Source organism: Pipistrellus hanaki (genome assembly GCF_964339955.1).
Source record: "Pipistrellus hanaki genome assembly, chromosome: 11".
Classification (NCBI taxonomy): Eukaryota; Metazoa; Chordata; class Mammalia; order Chiroptera; family Vespertilionidae; genus Pipistrellus; species Pipistrellus hanaki.
This window is the reverse complement of record NC_140513.1, coordinates 21,694,256-21,722,050: the sequence shown is the minus strand read 5'-3', so window position 1 is coordinate 21,722,050 and position 27,795 is coordinate 21,694,256. Positions and strand designations below refer to the sequence as shown.

Sequence of the window (27,795 nt, the reverse complement as noted above, 5' to 3'; positions counted from 1 at the left end):
CCGGGGTACACCTGGAGCTCTCAGCGGACCGCCGAATCCCCTGCGTTGCCAGAGAGACGGCGCCTACTTCCGGGTGCTCAGCGCCCGCCCCCGCTGCGCGTCACTTCCGCCCGCTGGTTGAAGCGACGCCTTCTCTTTCCCCCCCTCTTCCTTTTATTTGGCCCCGCCCCCGGAAGTTCCGCTGGGTCAGCGCCTGCGGGTCAGGGGTGAGAGGTGGGAGGGCTCCGTGGACGTTGGGGAGAGTAAGTCCCCGGAGTTCTGCTCTCGGCGGGCGTCGCGATTGGGAAGAAGCCAGGTTAGAGCTCGGCCGAGGGCGCGATGGGTTGTGCGGGCCGCCGGGAACCTCCTCCCTCTCCGGCTCGGGGCCTCCTTCTCCGGGGCCTGCCTTTGCCCGCACCGGAGCCTGGGTCCTTGGCCACTCGCGAGGGAGATGGAGGCCCTTGTCCTGCCCACCAGCTCCTCTCTCCCCTGAAGCTTGAATGGGAGGTGGTGTGTAGGCTCGGTGGTGGCAGGGCCGCTTTCTAAAGTAGCAAAGCGCTTTGGCATCCATTCTGCTTCCTTTGAGCTCGGGAACCCTGGGAGACAGGACAGACACAATTCGTGTTCGCTTCCCTTGTGCATAAGAGCAAAAATGAAGCTCAAGAACTTGCTCTTTCAAGGCATCACGGCTCCCTAAAGGGTAGCACTGGAATGCGCACCGAGGTCGAGCTTCTTTAGGGTTGCAGAAAATCATGGGGAGAGCATTTGGAAATAGAGAGAAACTGCAGCTATAAAAAGGAGAGGTAGCACTTCTGAGAACATACTTCATGGCAGGCTTTATGCTAAGTTTTTTCTCTGCTTATTCATTCCTTATAAGGGGATTAGGAAGTTTATGCTACCATTGTTATTCCTGGTTTAGGAAATACAGGCCCAGAGATGATAAATGACTCGTCCAATGTTAATGACTTAGTATTAAGCTCTGATTTTTCCAACGCAGTAGACTTAACTTTTGTCTCAAACTGTGTTTTTCTGATTTTGGCATTTAGGAAGTGAGATATATATATATATATATATATATATATATATATATATATATATATATATATATATATATTTTTTTTTTTTTTTTTTTTCTTTCTTCTAGTCATCCTTCGCCCAGGACCTTTTTTCTTACCAGCATCCTATTTAGAATATGTGTAGTCGGGTAGATTCAGCCCTCAATCGTGCTCCCACAATTTGCTTCTTTCTTTCCAAGAGGAATTTGGGGAGCGTGATGGTTGGTGTGGAGTTTAAGGATGCAGGTGGAAAGGTTGGCCAGGAGAATGGCTAGTTTTAACATAACAGGTGTCTCTCTATATTGTTGCTTTTCTAGCGTATCTTACTGAAGTTTCTGTCTTTTCCCCTCCAGGAAAACAGCTATTGTCTTGTGCCAGGATGTCAGGAATTGGAAATAAGAGAATGGCTGGAGAGCCTGGCTCATCCCTGCCTCCGGAGAAGAAGACAGCCGTTGAAGATTCAGGGACCACAGTGGAAACAATTAAGCTCGGGGGTGTCTCTTCAACGGTATGTGGGAACAATGCCATGAGAGGGTGCTTTTCTTCTGTCCGTTACCACCTGAAAGTAAGAAATTTTGGAGGCCTTCTGGAGTAAGAGGAACTGATTTGAAAAAAAAAAAAAAAAAAGAGGGAAATAAAAGAGCCAAAAGTAGGTCTGTTCAGTTCTGAAGAAGAGATACTGACATTTGATCTTTATTTCCAAAGGTGTGCTTTTATATTCTTTGGAGAATCTGGTGCGTCATACACGTGGATGATAGGTATTTAGCAGTGGGAAACTACATTCATGTTTCACTCACCGAAAAATTAGGTGCCAGGTACTAAGAGATAATATAGCAAAGTCATGGAAAGAGTGAAGACTCAGAGTGGGAAGCCCGACGGCCTGGAATTGACTCTCAGTTCCATCACTTCTGGCTGCACGGCCTCATGTTAGCCTCTCTGTGCCTCGTGTTTCCTTGTCTGCAGAATGTACTTATAAATACCTATCCCACTGGGCTATTGAAAGGATAAAACGAAAAGTCCTTGTTAAGGATTAAAATACGACCTTTAATATGGTAAGTACTCAGTACAATTGAGCTACTAATGGTTATTATTGGGCCAGATATTCTGAAAATATTGGTGAGTAAAACTGCCCTTGCTCTTATGAAGTTGACATTTTCATTAGACTATTGTATTCCAAATGTTAACAGTAATGTTATGTGTCTATTGGACATCAGAAGCTCACTATAATGAGTTTTGGTTTAGATTAAGAGTTGAGTCTGTATTTTGGAACTCAGCCATGGGGATATGATATTAGAATGCTTTGCATTTGATAGCTTATGAAGCCACATCTGTTATTTATTTGAATGGAGGCTGAGGATCAGAGAGAATAATAGGAGTATTCAGAGTAGACTGATGAAGTGTCATTTCCAAGTCTGTCTGGGGTTCAAGTACTGCTGCAGGAGGTGATTTTGTCCTAGTGCTATCTCACATGTATCCCAAAGATGTTTATTCATTCAATAAATGTGAATATTTGTTAAGCATCTGTTATTTGCCAGACACTGTTCTTTACATTGAGCATAGCTCTTGGACTACAGTTTGTAGGGTGGCACTGACAAGGGAACAGACTTTTAGAAAAGAGTGGGATGTGTGCTGTTCTTAAGGATAGCCACATGTTCTAAGGCAGTGGTCGGCAAACTCATTAGTCAACAGAGGCAAATATCAACAGTACAATTGAAATTTCTCTTGAGAGCCAATTTTTTTAAACTGAAATTATATATAGGTACATTGTTATTAACTTAATTAGGATACTCCTAAGCTGGCCAAAGAGCCGCATGTGGCTCTCGAGCCGCATGTTTGCTGACCACTGTTCTAAGGGAAGCAAGGCACACATTCCAGTTTGGACTTTATCCGGAAGACAGTGAGGGGCCATTGGAAAGTCTTCAGCAGGGAAGTAACTAAGACTCCAAAGTGTGCTTGAAGTGGAAACACTAACAGAGTGAATGGAGCTGTCCACCACAGCTGTGCTGAACTTGGGAGGCTGATGGGAGATGGCATGGGCACTAAAGTGCCTGCTACAGGAAGCTATTGCAGTAATCTTGATGTGGGATCATGGTGGTTGGACTGCTGTGGAGGTAGTGTTGACAAGATATGCTGATGGATCAGATGAAGCATCTGAGAGAAGGGCCGCAGGTGACCCCGGGATTTTGGAAGCACGATGTTTCCACTTACTGAGCTAGGGAAGAGTGTGAGGAGCAGAGGAGGATGAATCATAATTTTAATTTTGGATATGTAAATTTGAGATATCTATTAGACCTCTGAGTGAATAGGTAGTTGGACATAGCAATATGCAGTCTGGGAGAGGTAGATAAGTCCATGAGACTAGAGGCTGTCCTCTAAGGCCGTGTTCGGCAAACTGCGGCTTGCGAGCCATATGCGGTCTTTGGCCCCTTGGGTGTGGCTCTTCCACAAAATACCACGGCCTGGGCGAGTCTATTTTAGAAGAAGTTTAAGTTTAAAAAATTTGGCTCTCAAATTTTAATCGTTGTACTGTTGATATTTGGCTCTGTTGACTAATGAGTTTGTCGACCACTGCTCTAAGGAATGAGCATAAAGAAGAGATCTGAGACGGAGCCCTGGAGCACTGCAACATTTTAATGTCAAGGAATGAGAAGGGATTAACCAAAGAGGCAGAGAAAGAGGGGCCAGTGAAGCAGAAGAACCAGGGAGAGGGGTCCCAGAAACCAAGGGAAGAAAGTGTTTCTGGAAGGACTTGATCAGGTGCTGCTGATGGGTTGTGTAAGGCGGGGACTGAGTGGTAATTTAGCCTTAAACTCACTGGAGACTTGACAGGAACTGTGTTCATGGAGTGGTGATGAGTGAAGCCTGGTTGCACTGAGCTTAAGAGAACATAAAGAGGAATTAAGGAAAAGAAGGTAAAGACAATGTTTTTGGAGGAGTATTGATATAAAATAGGAACTGCGGCAGTATCCAGAGGAAAATGTAAGGTTAAGGGAAGGGCTTCTTAGTTTCTGTTTCTTTTTTTGTAGGAGATATAGCATGTTTGTAAATACAATGACTCTGTAAAGAAAGAAGATAAAATGGATGAGGTGGTGGAAAGAGGAGACAGTTACTTGTGTGATTTCTTTGAATAGAAGCATGGGGGAATTGACCTTAACTGGCTCAGTTACCAACAAGAAGGAGGAAAGGGATAGATATATTAGTAGAGAGGTCAGCAGTTGTTGCTATGGGAGATAGGTGTGAATGTTTTCTTTTGATTGCTTCTATTTTTTCTTTTTTTCCCAGTGAAATCAAAAGCAAGACTCACCTGAGAGTGAGGATAGGGAGGATGTTTGGAGGTTTGAAGAGACAGGAGAAGGTATGAAGTCGTCGTCTTGAAGAGAATGAACTAGAGAGGTGGAGTAGGGTTGCTGTGCAGCAATGAGGATCTTCTTGAATTTGTGATCATGAGTTTAAAATGAGAGCAATCAGCATGGTGCTTTCTTTTCTCTAGTCACATTCAGCTGTGTGGAGGTAGGCCTGTGTGGAATAGGTTCAGAGTTGGATGTTACCAAGATTGGGGTTTTTACCAGGCAAGTATGATGAAGGAGAACGTTATAAAAGGGCATGATTATAATGACTAATGACGTAATTTAAGTGTGATACAGAAGAAATTGAGGAAGTGCGAGGAATGGAGGATATCAAAAAGTATAGGACCAATAGATTGTAGATCCTGGAGGAAATGAAGAATTGTTGCAGTCAGTAAAGTAGGGAGAGTTAGCTGGAATATGGGTGGTAACTGGAGAATGGGGTGTTTGAATTGATCTTATAGAGAACATACAGGTGCAGCTAGAACTAACAGAGTTTGGGGAGTGAGGGAAATAAGGGACCAGGTCACTGGAAGAGAGGAGTCAATGACTTGGTCCAGAATTCATAGGAAAGATCATCACTGTGGGAACTGAAATCAGTAAGAACTGGACAGGAGTCAGTATTGCAGAGCTATGATAATCTAGTGCTAAGTCTTCAGGAAATGTCGGGAAGTGACCTGGGCATATATAGATGAGTGCAGCAAGGCAGGGTGGCAGGTGGTACAGACCAATGGCATGGATTCTGCAGAGCCGGGAGGTTTCAGGGAAGAAAGTGGGATAATGGCCTGGGAGTGGCAATGGGGAACAAGGAGAACGCCTCCCTGTCTTTAGATCCAGGGCTCTAAGGGAGGTGGGAGAGAAACAGTCACTACCGAAGAAGCCGATGGGGAAATGGTTTTTTCATCCAGGTTTCAATTACACAAGGGGGGAAAGAAGTGCTCAGAAAAGAGGTTGAAGATAAAGTTTATTGACAGTTAATAAACTGATAACATTGGGAAACTATTGACTCTTTTGGTATATCAAGAATGTTTTGCTCTAACTGGTTTGGCTCAGTGGATAGAGCGTCGGCATGTGGATTGAAGGGTCTCGGGTTCGATTCTGGTCAAGGACATGTACCTTGGTTGCAGGCACATCCCCCCCAGTGGGGGTTGTGCAGGAGGCAGCTGATCGATGTTTCTCTCTCATCCATATTTCTGACTCTATCCCTCTCTCTTCCTCTCTGTAAAAAATCAAAATATATTTTTAAAAAAATGTTTTGCCCTAACCGGTTTGGCTCTGATTGCCTGCTGACTGAAGGGTCCCGGATTCGATTCCAGTCAAGGGCATGTACCTTGGTTGCAGGCACATCCCTGGAGGGGTGGGGGGTGCAGGAGGCAGCTGATTGATGTTTCTCTTTCATCCATGTTTCTGACTCTATCCCTCCCCTTCCTCTCTGTAAAAAAATAATAAAATATATATTTTTAAAAGAACGTTTTTAACAAATATGGAAGAGAGAAGAAAAACAAGAAATTGGTGCTCTAATAAATAGTTTTTTCTTACTTTAAAATATTCATTAATTCCTAGATAAAGTAAAAATCCCCTTTTCAATCCTGTTTCTTGACCTGGAATACTGCTCACCCCCCCACCCCTCCTATCCTAGGGAAGGAGCTAGAGAGAGACAAGTTAAAAATATTGTCAGGACTGTGGAATTACAGATGGAGTGATGTCATTGCAGAAAAGTTTCTTAGCCCAAGTTGAGGTTTAAGAATATGTGCACAGGTTGGTTAGTGGTATGATGGAGTCAAGGAGATGGGGGATTTAGGAGCTTCCGATCGGATGCCTTTTGTTTTATCTTTAAAGTGGGAAGCAGAGTCGTCTGCTTAGTGTGACGTGAGAGGAGGCAGGACTTGGTAGTTTGATACTGTTTTGATGGAGAATAGAAGGTAGCTCCCTTGTTAAACACTTCCAGAGAAATTTCAAGATCTATTCAGGTTAGGAATTTATTTTATAAAGGCAGCAGTCTCTTTGATTTAGTAACCTTATTTAGAAGTCTCAGCATACTGGGTACAGGAAAGGAATAGTCAGATATGTGGATTAATTCTGTTTGGGGCTTGTTCGCAGAGGTGAAATAAAAGGATTAGCGCAGAGAATTGAGGCGCCTGATAGGCAGTTTGAATGACTATACTGTAGTGTAGGGCAAGCATGTCAAACTCAAAGGCTAACATGGGTCAAATACCAAGGTTTAACTTGATGTGGGCCACACACACACACACACACACACAAAAAAAAGCTTAAATTTTCATAGAAACATAGGTTTATTTTGGTAAAGACATGCTGAATACAAAGGTTGAAATAAATGAGTAATTGTTAACATAAAAGAACATTTTAATAAAAACTAATATTTTTCTTAAACATGAATTTAATGGACACTGAACAACTGCACAAATTAATAAGCATAACGCAAATAAACCTATTTTTCTTGTTCTTCAAAAGCAAAATATTTCCTATTGTGTACACCAAACAAGTCAGTACAAGACTAATGATGTGACAATCAGCTGCTAAAATATTTGCTGCTAGTATTAGCAGAGATAAATGGTACACCTGTGCTTAAGGCCCGTAAGGGAAATGAATGCAACACGATTATAGCAATCAGTCATTAGCAAACGTTGTAGTTCATTACTAATAATTATGTATAACAGGATATTGTAAAAATTAAGTTATGAAATTTTTGTTAAAACATTTCTTATATATCCTTATATTGGATGGGCCATAAAAATACTCGTTGTGGGTCGAAAGTTTGTCATGTTTGCTGTAGGGTAGAGTCAAGGTATGGAAGGTACAGAGGAGACTGATAGGGAGAAAGGCGAACTTTCAAAATGATGGAGATCTCGTTGAAGGTTGGTGTATTTGGATAGGGCGTGAGATACCTGGGAATGTTGACATTTAAGATTTGAGATGTGGCACGGTTATAGACAAAAGTCCAAGATGTGGATTTTGAAATGCATGGCTGAAGCACAGTAGAAGAAAGAATCATTGGAGTTAAGGACTCCAAAATTCAGCCTAGATGCTAGAGGATGTGGCTTGTTCACATGTGGACACGTCCACGTGTGTATTGAGGGCCTGGGAGAGAGAAGATTCCAAAGTCTTGAGCGAATGAAGGGCAGTGCTTAGGTGACAGAGGACTGTGGGTCCGGGTAGAGATGACCTGGCAGGATGATGGAGCCTCACAGTAGTAATACTTCATGGACTCCAATAGAACAGTGAGATGAGTGAGGTCGAGTTCTAATATATTTCTTTGTATCATTTTCTCCCCCCATCATCATAGACCCTTTATTTCTTCTGCTCTTTCTACTTACCTAATTATTTATTGTAAACCTTTAAAAAAGAAATAGCTTTATCTGTAGGAAATAACTAACTAATAAGGCCTGATTCAACAGCTGATTGTCTAATTTCATTGTGGACACTAATGAGATTGGTTTCCTGGGGCAGGAGGATTCAGACATTCGAACACTGCAAGCCAAAAACCGCAAGTTGGCAGAAATGCTGGATCAGCGGCAGACCATTGAAGATGAGCTCCGGGAGCACATTGAGAAACTAGAACGGAGACAGGCCACTGACGATGCCTCCCTGTTGATTGTCAATCGGTACTGGAGTCAGGTAGCTAACTGTTTGCTCAGACTTTTATTTTAGCATTTTTGTTCTGTGGAGCAGCACTCTCTTGATTTCCAAAGTTGTGTCTTTGTTTTGTCATAACTGCCAACTTTGTGTCATTTTGTTTTTTTTATAACTGTACCTAATCTTCTCCAGTTCGATGAAAACATCCGTATCATCCTTAAACGTTACGATCTGCAGCAGGGTTTGGGGGACCTCCTCACAGAGAGAAAAGCCCTCATTGTGCCTGAACCAGAGCCGGACTCTGACAGCAATCAGGAACGGAAAGATGACCAGGACAGAGGTGAGTACTGTCAGGGACTTACCACTGCTTGCTTTTATTATTATTATTATTATTATTATTTCTTTTTTTTTCTTTTTATTTGAAGAGCCTTGCTTTGAGGCTTTCCATTTGAGAGGAAAAATGAGTTTTGATATTTCCAGTTGATTAATTTCACGGGGGTGGGTTGCTTCTTTTTCCCTCTTCAGGGGAAGGACAAGAGCCAGCCTTCTCTTTCCTTGGTACTCTGGCCAGCAGCTCCAGTGAAGAGATAGAATCTCAGCTGCAGGAGCGCGTGGAGTCCTCCCGCCGAGCTGTGTCCCAGATCGTAACCGTCTATGATAAGCTGCAAGAAAAAGTGGAGCTCCTGTCCCGGAAGCTAAACAGTGGAGGTGAGGCCAGAACCAGGAGAAGGGGGGCAGAGGGGAGGAATAAGAACTCACCTTTGCATGATAATTTGTTCTTACATATTTATTTTTCATTAAATGTCTTGGAATCCGCCGAAACTGGTTTGGCTCAGTGGATAGAGCATCGGCTTGGGGACTGAAGGGTCCCGGGTTCGATTCCGGTCAAGGGCATGTACCTTGGTTGCAGGCACATCCCCAGTAGGGGGTGTGCAAGAGGCAGCTGATCGATTACTCTCTCTCATCGATGTTTCTAACTTGCTATCTCTCTCCCTTCCTCTCTGTTCAAAATCAATAAAATATATTAAAAATAAATAAATAAATAAATAAAAGGTGACGGAGCAGACACTAACCTGAAGTTCTCCTCCCTCAGATAACCTGACAGTGGAGGAGGCAGTGCAGGAGCTGAACTCCTTCCTCGCACAAGAGAACATGAGGCTGCAGGGGCTGACGGACCTCCTTCAGGAGAAGCACCGCACCATGTCTCAGGAGGTACTGGCCTAGTGTCCTGTGGCAGACATTGACTCAGTTCTGAGCGCTGCAGAGGTCAGCTTACTCCAGAAAGTCTCTTTACATTGAGGAGCATGTAGGACACGCTAAAGCAGTGGACGGCAAACGCATTAGTCAACAGAGCCAAATATCAGCAGTACAATTGAAATTATTTTTGAGAGCCAAATTTTTTAAACTTAAACTTCTTCTAATGCCACTTCTTCAAAATAGACTTGCCCAGGCCGTGGTATTTTGTGGAAGAGTCACACTCAAGGGGCCAAAGAGCCGCATGTGGCTCGCGAGCCTTAGTTTGCCGACCACTGCGCTAAAGCAACCAGTTCAGAGAAATCAAAATCTGAGATAGGTAAAAGGAAGAAAATCATTGAATGTTTCTCCTACTCTCTTCCTGTTTTTTAAACTGACATTTTAGGATCTTATTCTTTAGGAAGAAATACTGTCATGGGGATTTTGCAAAACAACACACCAATCCCCCAAATAATGAACTACCCGAAATATAAAAGACCATGTATAATGTTACTGAGGAATGGGTTGGTAGGAATTCATCTGAGAATGGGGCAATAGGAACTCCTGCATTATTGATGACCTAGAACTTGAGGAATGTAGGTTTTCAGTCCAAATGTGGACACAAATGGTGCATGCTCAAACCACGATTTGGTTATGTGCTTGTTTATATAAAACTAGAGGCCTGGTGGCCCGAAATTCATGCACTCGGGAACGGGGGGCTCCCTCAACCCCGATTGCATGAGGGCTGAGGCCAGGCCGTGGGAATCAAACAATTGGGGCCAGGGAATCAAACCCACAACCTTTGGAGTTCCAGAGAGTGTCTGGCCCATCTCACTCAGTCCTGATAACCTACCGGTTGGAACGTCTGTCCCCTGGTGGTCAGTGCACATCATAGCGAGTGGTTGAGCAGCCTTAGAATATCATTAGCATACTGCACTTGAATTGGTTGAATGGATGAAATTTGTGCCCCCAGGCAGGAGTTGCGGGGGGGGGGGGGGGGTGTCCCTCAGCCAGGCCTGCGACCTCTCACAGTCCAGGAGCAGGCCTAAACCATCAGTTGGATATCCTTAGCTCTGCCACCGAGGCAAGAGAGATTCCTGCCACAGCTTCCTGGCTTCTGGCTGAGCAGCACTCCCTCTGTGGGAGCGCACTGACCACCAGGGGGCAGCTCCTGTCAACACTGGTGGTCAGTGCGCATCATAGCAAGCAGTAGTTCTGCCCTTCGGTCGATTTGCATATTACCCTTTTATTATATAGTATTGGACTATCATAAAAAAATAAGGGTAATTGCCCTGGCTGATGTTGCTTAGTGGTTAGAGTGTCAGCTGCACTCCAAAGTGTTGTGGGTTTGATTCCTGGTCAAGAACACATACCTAGGTTGTAGGGGCACACACAGAAGGCAACCAGATGACGTTTCTTTCTAACTCTTTCTTTCTCTTCCCTCTTCCTTCCTTTCCACTCCCTAAAATTCAATGTAAAAAGTGTAGGAAAAAAAAAAAAAGACTAACTTTGTGGTCACGTTTTAAGACAAACTATTTGCTACCAAGATGAAAGAACCTCCCTCTTCCAGGCCTCTCCCAAGCCTCACTGAGCTTTACCAAGCTAGAGAGGCACCTTACTTTGCTCAGCTGAGCTGATGTCCAAGATGGCTCTCGTGGCTTGTGTTACTGCTACCAGTCAGCCTCAGTCCACCAGAACACCTGCATGTTGTTCTCCACCGTGGCAGTTTCAGGGTAGTTAGACTCCTGGTGTGGCAGCTGGCTTTCAGAGAGGGACCCGCAGGCAGAACCTTCACGGCCTTTCAGACATAGCCTCAGAGTTATGTACCATCATTTCCACTGGGCCCCTGAAGCTGACTCAGCTTAAGATGAGGAAACAGTGATCCTACCTCTTGACTGGAGGACTGTCAAAGAATTTAGGGGCCACATTTTATTTTTTATTTTTATTTTCATTTTCGTTTTTAAAATACATTTTTATTGATATCAGAGAGGAAGGGAGAGATAGAAACATCAATGATGAGAATCATTGATCAGCTGCCTCCTGCACGACCCACACTGGGGATTGAGCCTGAACCCAGGCATGTGCCCTTGACTGGAATCAAACCCGGAACCCTTTAGTCTTCAGGGCAGCACTCTATCCACTGAGCCAAATCAGTTAGGGCATGGGAGTGGGGTGGCATATCACATTTTAACACCAACATAAAGGATATGCATAGATTAATGTGAGCATGTGACAGATTCATACTTAAAGCATTAAATAGTATTAGCTGGTGTGTAGTTCCTAAATAAACAGAGAACACCAAAGATTTTTGTATCTATAGTACCTGATTCAAGATTGTCCTGGGTGAGCTTAAAAAAGAGAATGGGAGCTTTCCTTTTGTTCTCTTTGGATATCATTTGTAGAAATGAAAAGGGAAAGTTGGGGGTAAAGATAGGTGTCTTTTCTGACTATTCATTTGAGTTTTTGTCTCCTATACTATGTGTTTGAAAAAAATAATGTTATCTTTTGTTTCTTAAAAAATACACATTTTCCCTAGCCAGTTTGGCTCAGTGAATAGAAGCAGCAGCCTGGGGACTAAAGGGTCCCAGGTTCTATTCTGGTCAAGGGCACAGATTGCAGGCTATTCATGCCCAGGTTGCAGGCTCAATCCCCAATAGGGGGTGTGCAGGAGGCAACTGATCAGTGATTCGCTCATCATTGATGTGGGGTCCCCCCCCATTTTTTTAAAATATATTTTATTGATTTTGTACAGAGAGGAAGGAAGAGAGATAGAGAGTTAGAAACATCGATGAGAGAGAGTCATCAATCAGCTGCCTCTTGCACACCTCCCACTAGGGATATGCCCGCAACCAAGGTACATGCCCTTGACCGGAATCGAACCCGGGACCCTTCAGTCCCCAAGCTGATGCTCTATCCATTGAGCCAAACCGGTTTCGGCTCCCCCCATTTTTTTTATTAAGGTATTACATGTGTACATATCTTCCCATTGCCCCCCACCCCCATCATTGATGTTTTATCTCTCTCCCTCTCCCTTCCTCTCTGAAATCAATAAAATTTTATTTTTTTAAATTACACATTTTCTAATGGGATTCTATTCTATCTAGAGAGATGATGTTTCCCAGAGGTAGAAGAAGTATTGAATCTTAAGTAGTCTTCCTTGTATAAGAGTTCTTATAGACTTCCACGGTTTTCATGATTGTAACTGACTCAGAATGGTTAAAAGAGCCTGTCGTTTCACTTTTATACTCATGCATTGGGAAGACGGTATTGATGTGAGGCATTGTTTTTCTAACTTGGTTTTGTTTCTTTGTTTTTTTTCCATGCTTATTTGAATGCCCATCTTTGGGATGCAGTTCTCCAAGTTGCAGAATAAAGTGGAGACAGCTGAGTCACGAGTGTCTGTCCTAGAGTCCATGATTGATGACCTGCAGTGGGATATTGACAAAATTCGGAAGAGGGAACAGAGACTCAACCGACACTTAGCAGAAGTCCTGGAACGGGCAAGTGCTGTTTCATTCATAGTTTGGAGACTAGAATCATTTTCAGGAGTCTGCTCAGAAACCATGGACTTGGGTAGTAGGTTTTTTAGGGAAAAACATGTTCCTTTGAAAGTACTTTGCTTACCAGACTGAAATCTTGGGGTCCCTCACTAAAGAATCTTTGTCTTCTCTGTAGGTGAACTCAAAAGGTTACAAGGTATATGGAGCGGGGAGCAGTCTCTATGGCGGCACAATCACTATTAACGCCCGGAAGGTAAAGTCTAACTCACTCAGGACGTGTTTTTTTTATTGGTATCAGTGTTGTGCCAGGTACCTGGGATTGTGTTCACAAGGGTTTTGCCAGAAGAGTGGATCACTGAAGACGGAAACTTGGGAATGGGAATGATTTAAAAATTCTTTGTTCCCATTTTACTCTTCTCCTTCATCTCTCCAGTTTGAAGAAATGAATGCAGAGCTTGAGGAGAACAAAGAGTTGGCTCAGAATCGCCACTGTGAGCTGGAGAAACTTCGGCAAGACTTTGATGAGGTCACCACACAAAACGAAAAGCTGAAGGTAGGAGACGCACCTCTGATGGGAAGCAAACGGAAACGTTTTTGCTGGCCAACTCTGGTCCATACTTGTGAATCCTCAGGATTTATGAGGGAAATTGGTATGTTGATTTATTTCCTTATATATTTCCTTAAGTATTTGTACCCTTAGGAGGGTAGGTCACTCACATTGTCAGTAAATGCCAAAGGGGGGCACAGCATTTGGCTCCGCAGTTTCCAGCTGCCAAAACAGAAAGAAACCTGGTCTGTGATCCTGTTGGTTTTCAGACCTGCCCATTGGGATTTACTTTCCCAGGTTCCTGGGGGTAAGAAAGTGGATTCTGAAAGTCTTCCATTCCTCTTTCAATCACAGTCACCTGTCTTTTGTAATTTGATTGATTTCTAGGTAAATAAAGATGTTTGAACTGAAAAAACACAAAATAATCTGAGTTAAATTAGTGGAAGCATTTGCATAATTCAAGGAGGCAGTTATATTTAGGAAAAGCATAACAGTTTTTGATTCGTCAAAAACCTTTTTCTGTGTTATTATTATTAAAGAGAACAAGTTTGTGATTGGGATCCTCAACTATGTTCTTAAAGTAAGCATCCTGAAAATTTCATAGTGCTCATCTCTGTTCCTGAATCTGGCAAATTTCATAGTGCTCATCTCCCCCTGAATCTGGCAAATTTCATAGGACTTTTCTAGAGTCCTTGGATCTAGGCTGACACATAATGTAGAACACTTATCAAGTAAAAACAATTCTTGGATGGAAGAATACAGGTACAAGGTACTACCTCTTTGGTGATCTGATTTAATTTTGGGTAGATTTTACATAACTAGAGGAGTGGGTAGAACTACTTTATAATCTTCATCAAGTGCAGGACATCAATGAGTTTAACATTTTTTTTGTTTTTCTTTCTTTATTGATTAAGGTATTACATATGTGTCCTTTCCCCACCAGAGTTTAATGTTTTACTCCCTGTGTAGTATTGAGGGCACAGATGCTAGGTTCTGCTTTGACTTTTTTTCTTTGGATCCCTCTAAGGTGGAATTGCGGAGCGCAGTGGAGGAAGTGGTGAAGGAGACTCCAGAATATCGCTGTATGCAGTCACAATTCTCCGTCCTCTACAATGAGAGCCTACAGTTGAAAGCGCACTTGGATGAGGCTCGGACCCTGCTCCATGGCACCAGGGGGACCCACCAGCGCCAGGTGGAGCTCATTGAGGTAACAGCTAGCTTTGTCTTCTGTATATAAGCTTTTCTGCCTCAAAAATTTTTAATTCTATTTTCTCATGCAGTTAATCTCTTATGCATTCAGCAAATACTTATAGAGTTGCTGTAGGTCTTGCCTCTGCTAGATGATGGGCATCTTGCCATCAAGAATCATACAGACTAGCCCTAACCAGTTTAGCTTAGTAGATAGAGCGTCAGCCTGCAGACTGAAGGGTCCCGGGTTCGATTCCGGTCAGGGGCATGTACCTTGGTTGCGGGCACATCCCCAGTGTGCAGGAGGCAGCTGATTGATGTTTCTCTCTCATCGATGTTTCTAGCTTTCTATCCCTCTCCCTTCCTCTCTGTAAAAAATCAATAAAAAAAAAAAAAAAAAAATATATATATATATATATATATATATATATATATATATATATATATATAAAGAATCATACAGGCTAGTGGGGAGAATCACATCCATTAGAATGCAGTGTGGTACAGTGGAGGCATATCCCACATTTACAGTGATAAAGGAGACAGCATCTGATTTGACTATGGAACCTTCTAGATTCCACTTGCCAAAGTGAAGTATGAAATTTAAGAATAAATACAAGTTTACTGGTAGATAAAAATAAGGGCATTGAGCAGTGAGAATCACAGATATAAAAATAGGTTAGTGTGAGTGGAGCCTTATGTGCATGATGGAGAATAGTGGGTAGAAGCTGTGTCTCTGCTACAAGTCATTATAACTATAGAAAAGTCTTTAAAGAAAAAAATTGATTTCAGAGAGGAAGGGAGAGGGAGAGACAGAAACATCAATAATGAGACAGAATTGATTGGCTGCCCCCTTCTGGGGATTGACCCAAAATCCAGGCGTGTGCTCTCACCTCCTGGTTCATAGGTTGAAGCTCAACCACTAAGCTACACCAACTGGGCTAAAGGCAGAAACTTTTTATTTATGCGTTCACTTCTGTATCTTCTATAGTCCTTAAGATAATGTTTTTTTTTATAATAGTTTTTTGCTGATTTCTGCCAAGTGAACTGAATTTAATGTAGTGTATCTTACTTTACATATGTTTATATTATGTTTTATTGTTTAGTTCTCCAATTAAATTGTAACATTCTTAGAGTGAGGGGCCATTTCTTTTATTTCTTTAGTATCCTGCTGATTCTCAAATCAGTATTTAATAGCTGTCTAGTGTACATTAAGTATTGATGAAATTGGAACTTTTTGGAGTAATCTCTTTTTTCTTTGTATTTTTCTTCTTCTTCTTTGATCCATAAAGATTGAATTTAGGGAACATAATAAAACATGATGATCTTTCCACACTTTGATAAGAATTTTTTATTTTTATTTTTTTTTCTCTGGTAGCGAGATGAGGTTAGTCTTCATAAGAAGCTGAGGACCGAAGTGATCCAGCTAGAAGATACCCTGGCCCAGGTCCGCAAGGAATATGAAATGCTGAGGATAGAATTTGAGCAGACCCTTGCTGCCAATGAGCAAGCAGGTACAGTTATTCTTGCTCCCCCTGCACTTTGCTGCAAATGCTTTCCTTGAAAGACACAATGTGGTCTCCAAGACTTGTTAGTACTAACTGGAGCTCAGAAGTCCTAGAGAACCTAAAATCTAATCCTGTAATTCATTTCTGTTCCCAGCCTGTGTGTTTATTTTTAACTCAAATTGGCCAGTTTTGTTTTTATCTTCTGAGAAGGACTCTTGGCAATTCTCCCCATTTCTTAGAGGTCCCTGATGTGTTCTGTCCTCTCTCCCCTTACCACAGTTCTTCATAACATTGCTGTTGCTGTGTTTAAGGCCCCATAAACCGGGAGATGCGCCACCTCATCAGTAGCCTCCAGAATCACAATCACCAGCTGAAAGGGGAAGTCCTGAGGTATAAGCGGAAATTGAGAGAAGCCCAGACTGACCTGAACAAGGTAACTAACTGGGAGGAGTAGAATAAGTATTATTTCCTATTCAGTGTGTAAAGCAGTTGTCAAGTAAAGAAAGCAGTGTGGTTGCCATAAGTGATGTGCTTCTTTCATTTCTCTCTCCCCCAGACACGTCTGCGCAGTGGCAGTGCCCTCCTGCAGTCTCAGTCTAGTACCGAAGACACTAAGGATGAGCCCGCAGAGGTGAAACAAGATCCCGAAGACTGGTCTGCCCAGTCCTCCGCATCGAAGGCATCTCAGGAGGAAGCTAACGAAATGAAGTCCAAACGGGATGAGGAAGAGCGAGAACGAGAAAGGAGGGAGAAAGAGAGGGAGCGAGAAAGAGAGCGGGAGAAGGAAAAGGAGAGAGAACGAGAGAAGCAGAAACTAAAAGAGTCAGAAAGAGAGAGAGATTCTGCTAAAGAGAAAGAGAAAGGGAAACATGAAGATGTAAGGAAAAAGGAAGCAGAAATTATCAAACAATTGAAGATTGAACTCAAGTAAGAGCAATGTTTACGTAGTAACTTTCTGATTCAAAAGCTAAGGTTAGGACATCACTCAGGAAATGTTCCCTGGATGGCATGGCTTATCTGATAATTGTATCACTTTGAGTGTAACTAAATGAGCAGTTAACGTGGTCTCAGTTCTTGATCAAATGTGCATACAGCCACAATGACCTACATGGCTACTGTGGGGTCCAGTTCAGTGGTCAGGTCTCAGTAAACCTGGTGGTTGTGGCCTTATTTTTCATCCAAATTATGGGAAGGGGTGTCATGATTGAAGTAACACTCCTGAGAATTATTGAAATTAACTACTGCAGATCACTAGCGTTAATTGTAATTTAACTTATGTTAGGTAGAGTATGTATCACTGTTTGAACAATATTGATCTGTTTACCTGGCAGTTAACTAGTTTGGTACATATTGGGTTATTTTAAGAGATTTCTAGGCAGGCTTTTAAATCAGTTTTACAGTCCATGAAACACCGTATAACCTCACACATCGCCCCTGCTCTTCCTGTTTAATTCATAACTGTCTGGTAGAACCGGGGACTTCCTGCTCCTCATTGGTCATGGTTGGGCCTTTTATTGATATTTGGATTTGAGGGACCACTGTGCTTAAAATGTTTGAACTTCTTTGGTACCTGAAAGTATAGTTAAGAGGTTTGATAATTTAGTAAGAGATGAAAGTTTCGTCTTTGGCTGATGGTTAATCACTTAACTGTCAAATCTAGGAACAGAACTATATTTTCAACTTTCTTTCCCCTCCCTTCCTCTTGGCCTCTTTAAGACAAATTTTTTTTTTTTCACGTGTGGTTCAGAATCATGTGGGTGACTTATTTAAAATACAACCCTGGACCCCTGCCCAGACGTATTGACTATCAGTTTCTAAGAGTGAGGACCCAGAAATGTGCCTGTTTAATAAGGGCCACAGTGTTTATTGATAACTTTGGAACCTGAAAGGGAGAAATGATTCCTTTATACAGCTTACTTTTCTGTCCTTTCTGAGTATATCCGGAAGCCTCTTGATAGATGCGAAAGTTTTGTCTATTAGAGGTGTGATGTAAAGTGTAAAATAGAACTGCTGCAGAATAATTTTGCTCAATTAGAAATTCCCTTGTTCTGATGTCCTTTGTTTCTCGTTACACCATCCCCCTTCCTCTGCCACCCTCTTCACAGGAAGGCGCAGGAGAGCCAGAAGGAGATGAAATTGTTGCTAGACATGTACCGCTCGGCCCCAAAGGAACAGAGAGACAAAGTTCAGCTAATGGCAGCTGAGAAGAAGTCTAAGGCAGAGGTAATCTAGCCTGCCATTACCTGTCATTTAGATTAAAATCATCATTTGTGGGATTTTCCTTCACACTTCTGAAGGCTATGGTTTCTTTGTTTTTAAAGTTAGAGTTTAGAACTTAGCAACATTTTCTTCCCTTTCAAAACCATCCGAAATAGAGATTTCCAGATTCTCCACTAGGAGGTGGGTAAGGTCATCAGAATTACTGGGATAGGAATAGTCTTTTCAAACCTTTGTATTCCCCCTTACCCCATATAAATCGTTATTATAATGATTCTCTTTTCTGATTACTTTTGGGAAGAATATCTTATTTTAAATTTTGGAGTCTAGGAAAAAAGGGTGAGAACTATTTTAAAGAAACATATGTGCTCTGCTCAAAAATGTTGCTATGGAAGCATGGAGTGTTAGAATTAAGTGATGTTAAAACAGTGCTGAGATGTGTATATCATTTATCCCCTTTCATAATTCAGTAAAGGTTAGTTTGATGTTATGCCCTCCATCTGGGCACAGTATTAATTGATTTTTTTTGAAATTTTATCATAGCTTTTCTGTTTTTGTGTGATTCCTTTCCTCCTGTAGTTGGAAGATCTAAGGCAAAGACTCAAGGATCTAGAGGATAAGGAGAAGAAAGAGAACAAGAAAATGGCTGATGAGGATGCCTTGAGGAAGATCCGGGCAGTGGAGGAGCAGATAGAATACCTGCAGAAGAAGCTGGCCATGGCCAAGCAGGTGGGCACACTTTCTTTATTTAACCAGCTTTTGAAGTCAGTATTACCTGACAGGTATGTAATTGACAGTGACATTGGCTCTTTCATTTCAGTCTTTTTAAAATTTTTTCCCCCCCTATAAATGCTTGTTTGTTTAACATTGAAGTCTTTCATCCTGCAGTTAGTTTGTTGTATGTATTTGTGAGACATGAAGTTTACTTTCAAATGGATAACATGTTGTCCAGACATTGTTTATTGAGGGATTTATCCTTTCTCTTTTGGTCTGGAATCAGGGGTTATAATGAATATAAAATTAAAACAAAAGATAGGAAATATTATATACATTTTGCTTATAAGTATATGAAACTAAGAAAAAGACATGTGCCACAAACAGATTATAAATAAATAACCAGTATGTTAACCATGGTTGTTTGTGAATCCTAGAACTATAGAGACCTTTTTCCTTCTGATAATGAGCACGGGTTGCTTTATTTTTAAGTCCCAGTGAATTTATTGACATTCAACAAAAAGATACCAAAAATGGTTGGAAAAACCATATATGTTCACTGTGAGAAACACCTTCACTGTTTTTAAGAAATAGCAACATGACAATGAAATGAAGTAGTTTTAATGGTGACTTGACCATTAAGTACCTTGAAAAGAGTAACTTTATTAGAATCTGTGACTTGATCATTAAGTACCTTGAAAAGACTAACTTTATTAGAATCTATATCCATTCATTTTATAAAAAGTGGGGCTTGACTCTTAAGTCTGTTGATTGCCACTTTTCTTTCTTATTTATTTATTTATTATTTATTTTTGTTTTTTAAAATATATTTTATTGATTTTTTACAGTGAGGAAAGGAGATAGATAGAGAGCTAGAAATGTCGATGAGAGAGAAACATCGACCAGCTGCTTCTTGCACACCCCCTTCTGGGGATGTGCCCGCAACCAACGTACATGCCCTTGGCCGGAATCGAACCTGGGACCTTTTAGTCCTCAGACCTACGCTCTACCGCTGAGCCAAACCGGTTTCGGCTAAAGAATAATTTTTAGGAAATTATACTACTATTGGTTTCAGTACAAGTAGAAAGACCCTTTATTCAATATCTTAATAGTGTTAATTGTTTCTAAAGATTTGGAGTGGAGAAGACCCTGCTAGCTATTACTGAGTCTAAAAACATGAAAGAAAAGATTGATAATTTTGACTTAATGAAGGAAACTTCCCACAAAATTTCTATATGGCAAAAATGACTGTTAGCAAAGCCAAAAGATAAATGACAAACGGGGAAAAAATAATCACAAAAGGGCTTATATTTATAATATATATTTTAAAAACTTCTAATAGAATAGGCAAAAGATAAAAATAGTTCACAGGAAAAAAAATACAGATGGCTCTTAAACATGCAAACATGCTCATAGTAACACAAATGTAAGAAAACTATGTTAAATACTGTTCTGCACTAGTCAGATTGTTGTGCAATGCTGTTGGAAAGTTTGTAGATTAAATCCAGTATTATAATTATGGAAAAGTGAGAAAATGTTAGGTTTCGTGTTAGACGTTCTCTTAATCAACTGCTACTGGATCAGTTTGCGGATTCTGAGATGTATAAAGTTTTTGTCCGTTGTGACCAACTTGGAGAACAAATCAACTAATAGTGACAGACCAATAGTCAGTGCCAGTGGCTTCAGATAATAGGGCTTCCTTTGCATTCCTAGGGCTGCCATAATGACAAAACGAAGCTTCCTGAAACTCAGTGTCTCCTTGTCAGTAGGTTAATTTATTCTGAATGAATAGTGGGGCAGCTTAGCTTCCTCTGCTACTTTTTTTTTTGAATTAGAAGATTCCATTAAAATGAAGGTTTTTCCTCCTTATTTTAGGAGGAAGAAGCTCTCCTCTCTGAGATGGATGTTACAGGCCAGGCCTTTGAAGACATGCAGGAGCAAAATATCCGCTTGATGCAGCAATTGCGGGAGAAGGACGATGCCAATTTCAAGCTCATGTCAGAACGTATCAAGTCCAATCAGATCCATAAGTTACTCAAAGAAGAGAAGGAGGAGCTGGCTGACCAGGTTTTGACTTTGAAGACTCAGGTAATTAGAATAAACAGCTTTTCAGAATTCTGTTGAAGTAGGGTAATTTCTACATGAAAATATGCATTAAAAATGATGATTGTGGCATTTTTTTATAATAGGAAAAACAAAACGAAATGTACGTTATTAGGTTACTGGTAAGTAAATTATATGTCCTTACAAAGGAGTACAGCGTACCAGCTGTTAAAACAAATATAGACCTGCTAAGATGGAAAAATGTATAAAATATTCAATTAAGTGATTTGTTTTATTATCCCTTTTGTGCCAAAAATGTATGTCTTTGTGTGCATGGGCTGTGTATTTTTAAAATTTCTGGAAGGTTGCATGAGAAACTAAGAGTGGTTACCTGGTTATCTCTGGATGTTGGGATCAGAGTTTGTGGGTGCTTGACTTTACTTTTTATCCCTTAACATTGTTTGATTCTATTTTGTGCATGAGTTTCAAGAAAAAGAATACTTTTGAACCTCTAGCCATTCTGAAAGAGATACACTTGGACTTTTGTTTGTGATATGATTTACATGTTCTATTATGAATCGCCAGGCTTTGGGCATTAGTATGGCTGGAGAAGATAAATACCTATAAATGTAATTCCTCTGTTCTTGGCAATTTGGAGAAGAATATTCTCTGTGGTTTCCTAGACTCTGAATTATCAAATACGTATATGTATACACACACACACACTCTAGAGGCCTGTTGCATAAAAATTATGCACTTTAGTGTGTGGATACATGTGTGTGTGTATATATGTATGTACACACACACACACACACACACACACACACACTAGAGGCCTGGTGCATGAAAATCGTGCACTTGAGGGAGGGTTCCCTCAGCCAGCCTGTGCCCTCTTGCAGTCTGGAAGCCCTCAGGGGATGTCCTGCTGACGGCGTAGCCCCACTCTGAGCAGGCCTAAGCCGTTATTTAGACATCCTTAGTGCTGCCATGGTTGTGGGAGAGGCTCCCGCCACCACAGCTGCACTCTCCAGCCATGAGCCCAGCTTCTAGCTGAGCAGAGCTCCCCCTGTGGGAGAGCACTGAACACCAGGGGACAGCTCCTGCATTGAGCGTCTGCCCCCTGGTGGTCAGTGCGTATAATAGTGACTAGTCATTCCACCATTAGGCCGAAACTGGCTCTCTGACATCCCCCAAGAGGTCCCAGATTGCAAGACGGCACAGGTCAGGCCGAGGGACCCCATTGGTGCATGATCGAGGCCAGGGAGGGATGTGGGAGGTTGGCCAGCTGGGGAGGGGCTGCAGGAGGGCTCCAGGGCGGCTCTATCTTGATCAGTCCGGATTGGCTGGACTCCAGAAGCAAGCTAACCTCCTGATCAAAGTGTCTGCCCCCTGGTGGTCAGTGCATGTCATAGCATATTATGCTTTGACTAGAGGCCCGGTACACGAAATTCGTGCACAGGATAGGGGGGTGTCCCTCAGCCCAGCCTGCACCCTCTCCAATCTGGGACACCTCGAGGGATGTTAAATGGGCCGTCGGACATCCCTCTCACAACCCAGGACTTCTGGCTCCCAACTTCTTGCTTGCCTGCCTGCCTTCCTGATTGCCCCTAACCACTTCTTCCTGCCAGCCTGATTACCCCCTAACTACTCCCATCCCAGCCTAATTGATTTCTAACTGCTCCCTTGCCAGCCTGTTTGCCCCCAACCTCCCTCCTCTGATGGCCTGGCCACCCCTGCAGGATTGATGGCCTCCAATTGCCCTCCCTTGCAGACCTGGTCCCTCTCAACTGCCCTCCCTCGCACACCTGGTGCCTCCCAACTGCCCTCCCCTGCTGGCCATCTTGTGTCCACATGGGGGCAGGGTGGTGGCTATCTTGTGTCCACATGGAGGCAGGATCTTTGACCACATGGGGGCAGCCATCTTGTGTGTTGGAGTGATGGTCAATCTGCATATTACTCTTTTATTAGATAGGATAGAGGCCTGGTGCATGGGTGGGGGCCAGCTGGTTTGCCCTGAAGGGTGTCCCGGATCAGGGTAGGGGTTCCCTTGGGGTGTGGGGCGGCCTGGGCAAGGGGCCTGTGGTGGTTTGCAGGCTGGCCACTCCCCCTTGTGACCCAAGTGGAGGCCCTGGTATCTGGAATTTATTTACCTTCTACAATTGAAACTTTGTAGCCTGGAGCAGAGCCAAGCCCCCTGCTCGCTCTGTGGCCCTTAGCCATTTCTTTTGGGGTTCATGTATCTTCTATAATTGAAACTTTGTATCCTTGAGTGGAGGCCTAGGCTGGCCAAGGTGTGTGGAAAGCTTGGCTTCCTCTATTGCTGGGGAAACCCAAGCCTCTCAACTGCTCTCTGTGGCTGCAGCCATCTTGGCTGGGGTTAATTTACATACTTGCTCTGATTGGCTGGTGGGTGTGGCTAGTGGGCGTGGCTTGAGCGGAGTGATGGTTAATTTGCATATTACTCTTTTATAAGGTAGGATTGGTTGAACTTCCAACTGGACGACTGGACACTTAGCATATTAGGCTTTTATTATATCGGATATACACACAAATACACACGTATCCTATTTAATAAAAGAGTAATACGCAAATTGTCACTCCAACACACAAGATGGCCAACTCCATGTGGTCAAAGATTGATGCCCCCATGTGGATACAAGATGGCCACCACAAGATGGCCTGCAGGGGAGGGCAATTATGGGTGACCAGGTCAGTAGAGGAGAGCAGTTGGGAGGGACCAGGCCTGCAAGGGAGGGCAGTTGGGAGGGACCAGGCCTGCAGGGGAGGGCAGTTGGGGGGACCAGGCCTGCAGGGGAAGGTTGTTGGGAGGGACCAGGCCTGCAGGGGAGGACAGTTTTAGGGGGGACCAGGCTGGCAGAGGGCAGTTGGGGGTGACCATGCCTGCAGGGGAGGACAGTTAGGGATGACCAGGCTGGCAGGGGCGGGCAGTTAGGGGCAATCGGGTTGGCAGGGGAGCAGTTAGGCATAGATCAAGCTGGCAGGGTAGTGATTAGAGGGTAAGCAGGCTGGCAGGCAGAAGCAGTTAGGGGCAATCAGGCAGGCAAGTGGTTGGGAGCCAGCAGTCCTGGATTGTGGGAGGGCTGTCCGACTGCCCTCCAGGAGTCCCAGATTGGAGAGGGTGCAGGCTGGGCTGAGGGACACCCCCCACCCCAAGTGCACGAATTTTGTGCATTGGGCCTCTAGTGTGTGTGTGTTGTGTGTGTGTGTGTGTGTGTGTGTGTGTGTATGTATATTTCATTAAAAGTTACATACATATATATATATATATATATATTGCATTAAAAGTGAAGCTTTTAATTACCCTAATCTTGCATGTGGTTTGTAGGGGTCATGGGTAAAATCAGTAGTTTACAATTTCTAGAAGATTCTCTTGTGGGCCTGTGAATTAACAGAGCCTAGTCAGTTTTGTTTTTTTCCTTCCTATTTATGTTAAAATCTGATTTCCTTCTTCAAAGGTTGATGCCCAGTTACAAGTAGTAAGGAAATTGGAAGAGAAGGAGCATCTGTTACAAAGCAACATTGGCACCGGGGAGAAGGAGCTGGGTCTTAGGACACAAGCCTTAGAGATGAATAAGCGCAAGGTATGATTGATTGATTGCTCTGTAATCTAAAGTGACCATTAGCCTCAGAGGAACACGTAAGTATGACACTGATGAAATCATAGCTCACCTTACTTCTTGGACGCGGGCTAGCGTTTTACCTCCCTGGAAATACTAAAAGGTAACAAGATGACGTACTGTCCATCCCATGTAGGCAATGGAGGCAGCCCAGCTTGCAGAGGACCTCAAAGCACAACTGGAGTTGGCTCAGAAGAAGCTGCATGATTTTCAGGAAGAGATCGTGGAGAACAGTGTCACCAAAGAAAAGGACATGTTTAATTTCAAACGAGCCCAGGTAGGAGCAGTTTTTTCCTTTTTATTTCACTTGTTGGGTGTTTTCTGAGCTCTGAGGTGGCCCATCTTGTGGGAGAGTCATTGGTCTAAAGCACGTAATTTCCTATTTGACTGCAATTGCTCAACAGAAAAGACAGGCTGTTTTCTTCACGCTGTGTCCCCAAAGCCTGTCATGGTGCCTAGCACCTAGTGGGCATGAAATAGATACTTACTAGAGGAATGAGTTGGTGATTAAGTAGCAACATAGTTAATTAGAGGACTTTAAAGGTCTCCTGCTAGCCCTGGCTGTGTGGCTCGGTTGGTTGGAGCATTGTCCCATGCACTAAAAAGTTCTGCATTTGATTCCTGGTCAGGATACATGCCTAGGTTGTGGGTTCGATTCCCACAGGTCAGGGTGCATATGGGGGGGCAACCAATAGATGTTTCTCTTTCTCCCCAACCCCTTCCTCTCTTTAAAACAATAAAAATATATCCTCAGTGAAGAGGATTAAAAAAAAAAGGGAAATTCTCCGACAATTTTTCTATTTCTGTTTCTTATTATGCTTTTCTCTCCTTATCCATAAATATGTTAATTATTTAATCTACCTTCAGCTTAAAACTGATTTCCTTAAAATGAAGTATCCAATCAAGCTTTTCATCTTTTAAAACTTCAGTCCTTCTCATTTCTTAGGCTGTATTTTCTTTTTTCTTTTTTTTTTTTTTAAATATATTTTATTGATTTTCCACAGAGAGGAATGGAGAGGGATAGAGAGCTAGAAACATCGATGAGAGAGAAACATTGACTCTTGGGCTGTATTTTCACAGTACTGAATTGACAGTAGTTAGGTGCAGCTCCAGTTTGGCAAAATGATCACAGTTGCTCGTTCTGAAACAAAAGAAATATCTTCCCCCTTGCAATTCTCAACATTTCTAAAAGACAGCGGGGCGTGAAAGGACTTCCCACAATGATGAAGTTGGAGGGGTTATTTTTGTCACAAATGGCAGGTTTGGGAGGGGAGTGTGTCTGATGGGTATCCTGTCCGGCCTCCCGCAGGAGGACATCTCTAGACTTCGAAGAAAGCTGGAGACCACAAAGAAACCAGACAACGGACCCAAATGCGATGAGATTCTGATGGAGGAGATTAAGGATTACAAGGTTAGAAAAACTGCCTCAGTGATTGCTGTATGGCTTTTGTTTTTTTTTGGGTTTTTTGGTCAGTCAGGGCCCGAAACGGCCCACTAATAGCTGGGGAGAATAAATATTGAGCTTCTATACATGAAGGTAACCAGAGAATGGTTTATTTTGTGGGGGAAATGATACTTTTGCCTCCGTGCTTGGTGGATCTTGTTTGCTTATGTTTGAGAGCCCTTTGGATCATAAACCTTTGTGGTTGCTCAAACTTTGACTTTTCTTTTTCAGGCACGCCTGACCTGCCCGTGTTGCAACATGCGTAAAAAGGATGCTGTCCTTACCAAGTGTTTTCACGTCTTCTGCTTTGAGTGTGTGAAGACTCGCTATGATACCCGCCAGCGCAAATGTCCCAAGTGCAATGCTGCCTTTGGTGCCAATGATTTCCATCGCATCTACATCGGTTGATCTAAGCCAGGAGAAGAGCAGGGGCTGGCCAGACAGGCACTTACTCATTCACCTCAAGCCGCTACCTCTTCTCTCCTGGACTGCCGCCTGCAGGCACTTTGTCAACAGCTGTCCTTCACAGACTCTACATTGAGGTTCTCTCTGATAGTTGGATGACATCAGGGGAAAGGACTGCTGAGTGCAAGTGTTGGCTTATAAAGTGAATTAGAAACAACTCTTGTCTCCCTACCAGCCTTGTGTACTTCCTACTTTCAGGCTTTTCAACATTTTCTTCTTCAGGCTCATTCCACCTGAAGAAGTGAAGTTGGTGTGTTGGGCATGGAGAAGGAAATCAAGAGCAGAGGCGACACATGGCCATTTGGGGAGGGAGTGTATGTAGGGGATCCTTTAGAAATAAGCTATGTATGGGCGCAAACATTTCTGGATTTGGGTAGTGAACTTTTTGTAAACATGGATTACATAGGGTTATAACTGTGCTACTCTTCCCCAGATGGTTTGAAGCCTTAATGAATTATGTCCAGGATGACTCAGTTCATTTTTATTGACCAGTGAAGTAACTTGTGAAGGTGAGCTGGCTTCCTCGTTGAAGTTGTTTTGAATGTTCTATACACATTAAAGTCTTTACATTTCTTGAGGCCTATCAATTTCAGATTCTGTAGCCCCTTCTATCTTAAAATATAACTAAGATCGAAGAGGATGGGTTCAGGACTGAGATGGAAGAGGCCTGGGTACTCCGGGAACTCCTTACGGGGTGGGCGGGGTGAGGTAGGAGGGGGGTGGGGCGGTGGTACATGAGCTATGAATTTCTCTCTTTGGCTTCTCCACAGGGAGAATTTCTCTCATCAACCTCTCTACGGAGGTTATTGTGATCCCTGTCTGTTCTTTAGAAGATTCTCTCTAATCTTCCTGTAGGACTTTATATTTTCCACAAGCTTCAATAAAGCAGGATTCAGATTGCTTTTATGTTTTTATTTGAAACTTTGTATTTGCCATTATTAGTTGATTTACACCTGCTGTTATAGAATTAAATTCTGTTGAACAGAAATGATTCATTTAGGTTAAGGGGCTTACTGTAATTAAGTTATTTATTTATTTGGTTAATTGAAGTACTTACTCTTGGTGGTTTTATTGGGTCTGTTCTGAGATGGTGCCTAAAAGATGGTTTATTTGACTGTTCTGGGTTCTCTTTCACAGCTCACTGTTGGGTAACAGATTGTGACTTGTTTTCCAGGTAGTTCTTAAAGTTGCAGGTTCTTGAATCTTAAGTTTTATTGTAACCAGGCAAGCAGAAATCATAAATCTCTGGCAAAGGGTTGCATAAAATGGATTCTTTCTGGATCACCACCTGTCCTAGGAGGAGGAGAAGGACAGTCCTTTTGTGGT

At 42.7% G+C, this 27,795-nt stretch overlaps 1 protein-coding gene across 1 annotated transcript; it reads left to right on the top strand.

The window, feature by feature from the left end:
* The first annotated feature begins 170 nt into the window (after nucleotides 1-170).
* RNF20 (ring finger protein 20) lies at nucleotides 171-27,050 on the top strand. Its single transcript, XM_084899742.1, has 20 exons — nucleotides 171-295; nucleotides 1,388-1,542; nucleotides 7,847-8,014; nucleotides 8,165-8,312; nucleotides 8,498-8,680; nucleotides 9,066-9,184; nucleotides 12,559-12,705; nucleotides 12,881-12,958; nucleotides 13,139-13,258; nucleotides 14,280-14,459; nucleotides 15,819-15,954; nucleotides 16,260-16,381; nucleotides 16,505-16,875; nucleotides 18,054-18,171; nucleotides 18,745-18,894; nucleotides 20,755-20,967; nucleotides 24,399-24,524; nucleotides 24,697-24,837; nucleotides 25,870-25,971; nucleotides 26,236-27,050. The coding sequence occupies exons 2-20, from the start codon at nucleotides 1,414-1,416 to the stop codon at nucleotides 26,410-26,412; spliced, it is 2,928 nt and encodes a 975-aa protein (XP_084755868.1). The 5' UTR covers nucleotides 171-295; nucleotides 1,388-1,413; the 3' UTR covers nucleotides 26,413-27,050.
* Nucleotides 27,051-27,795: the final 745 nt, after the last annotated feature.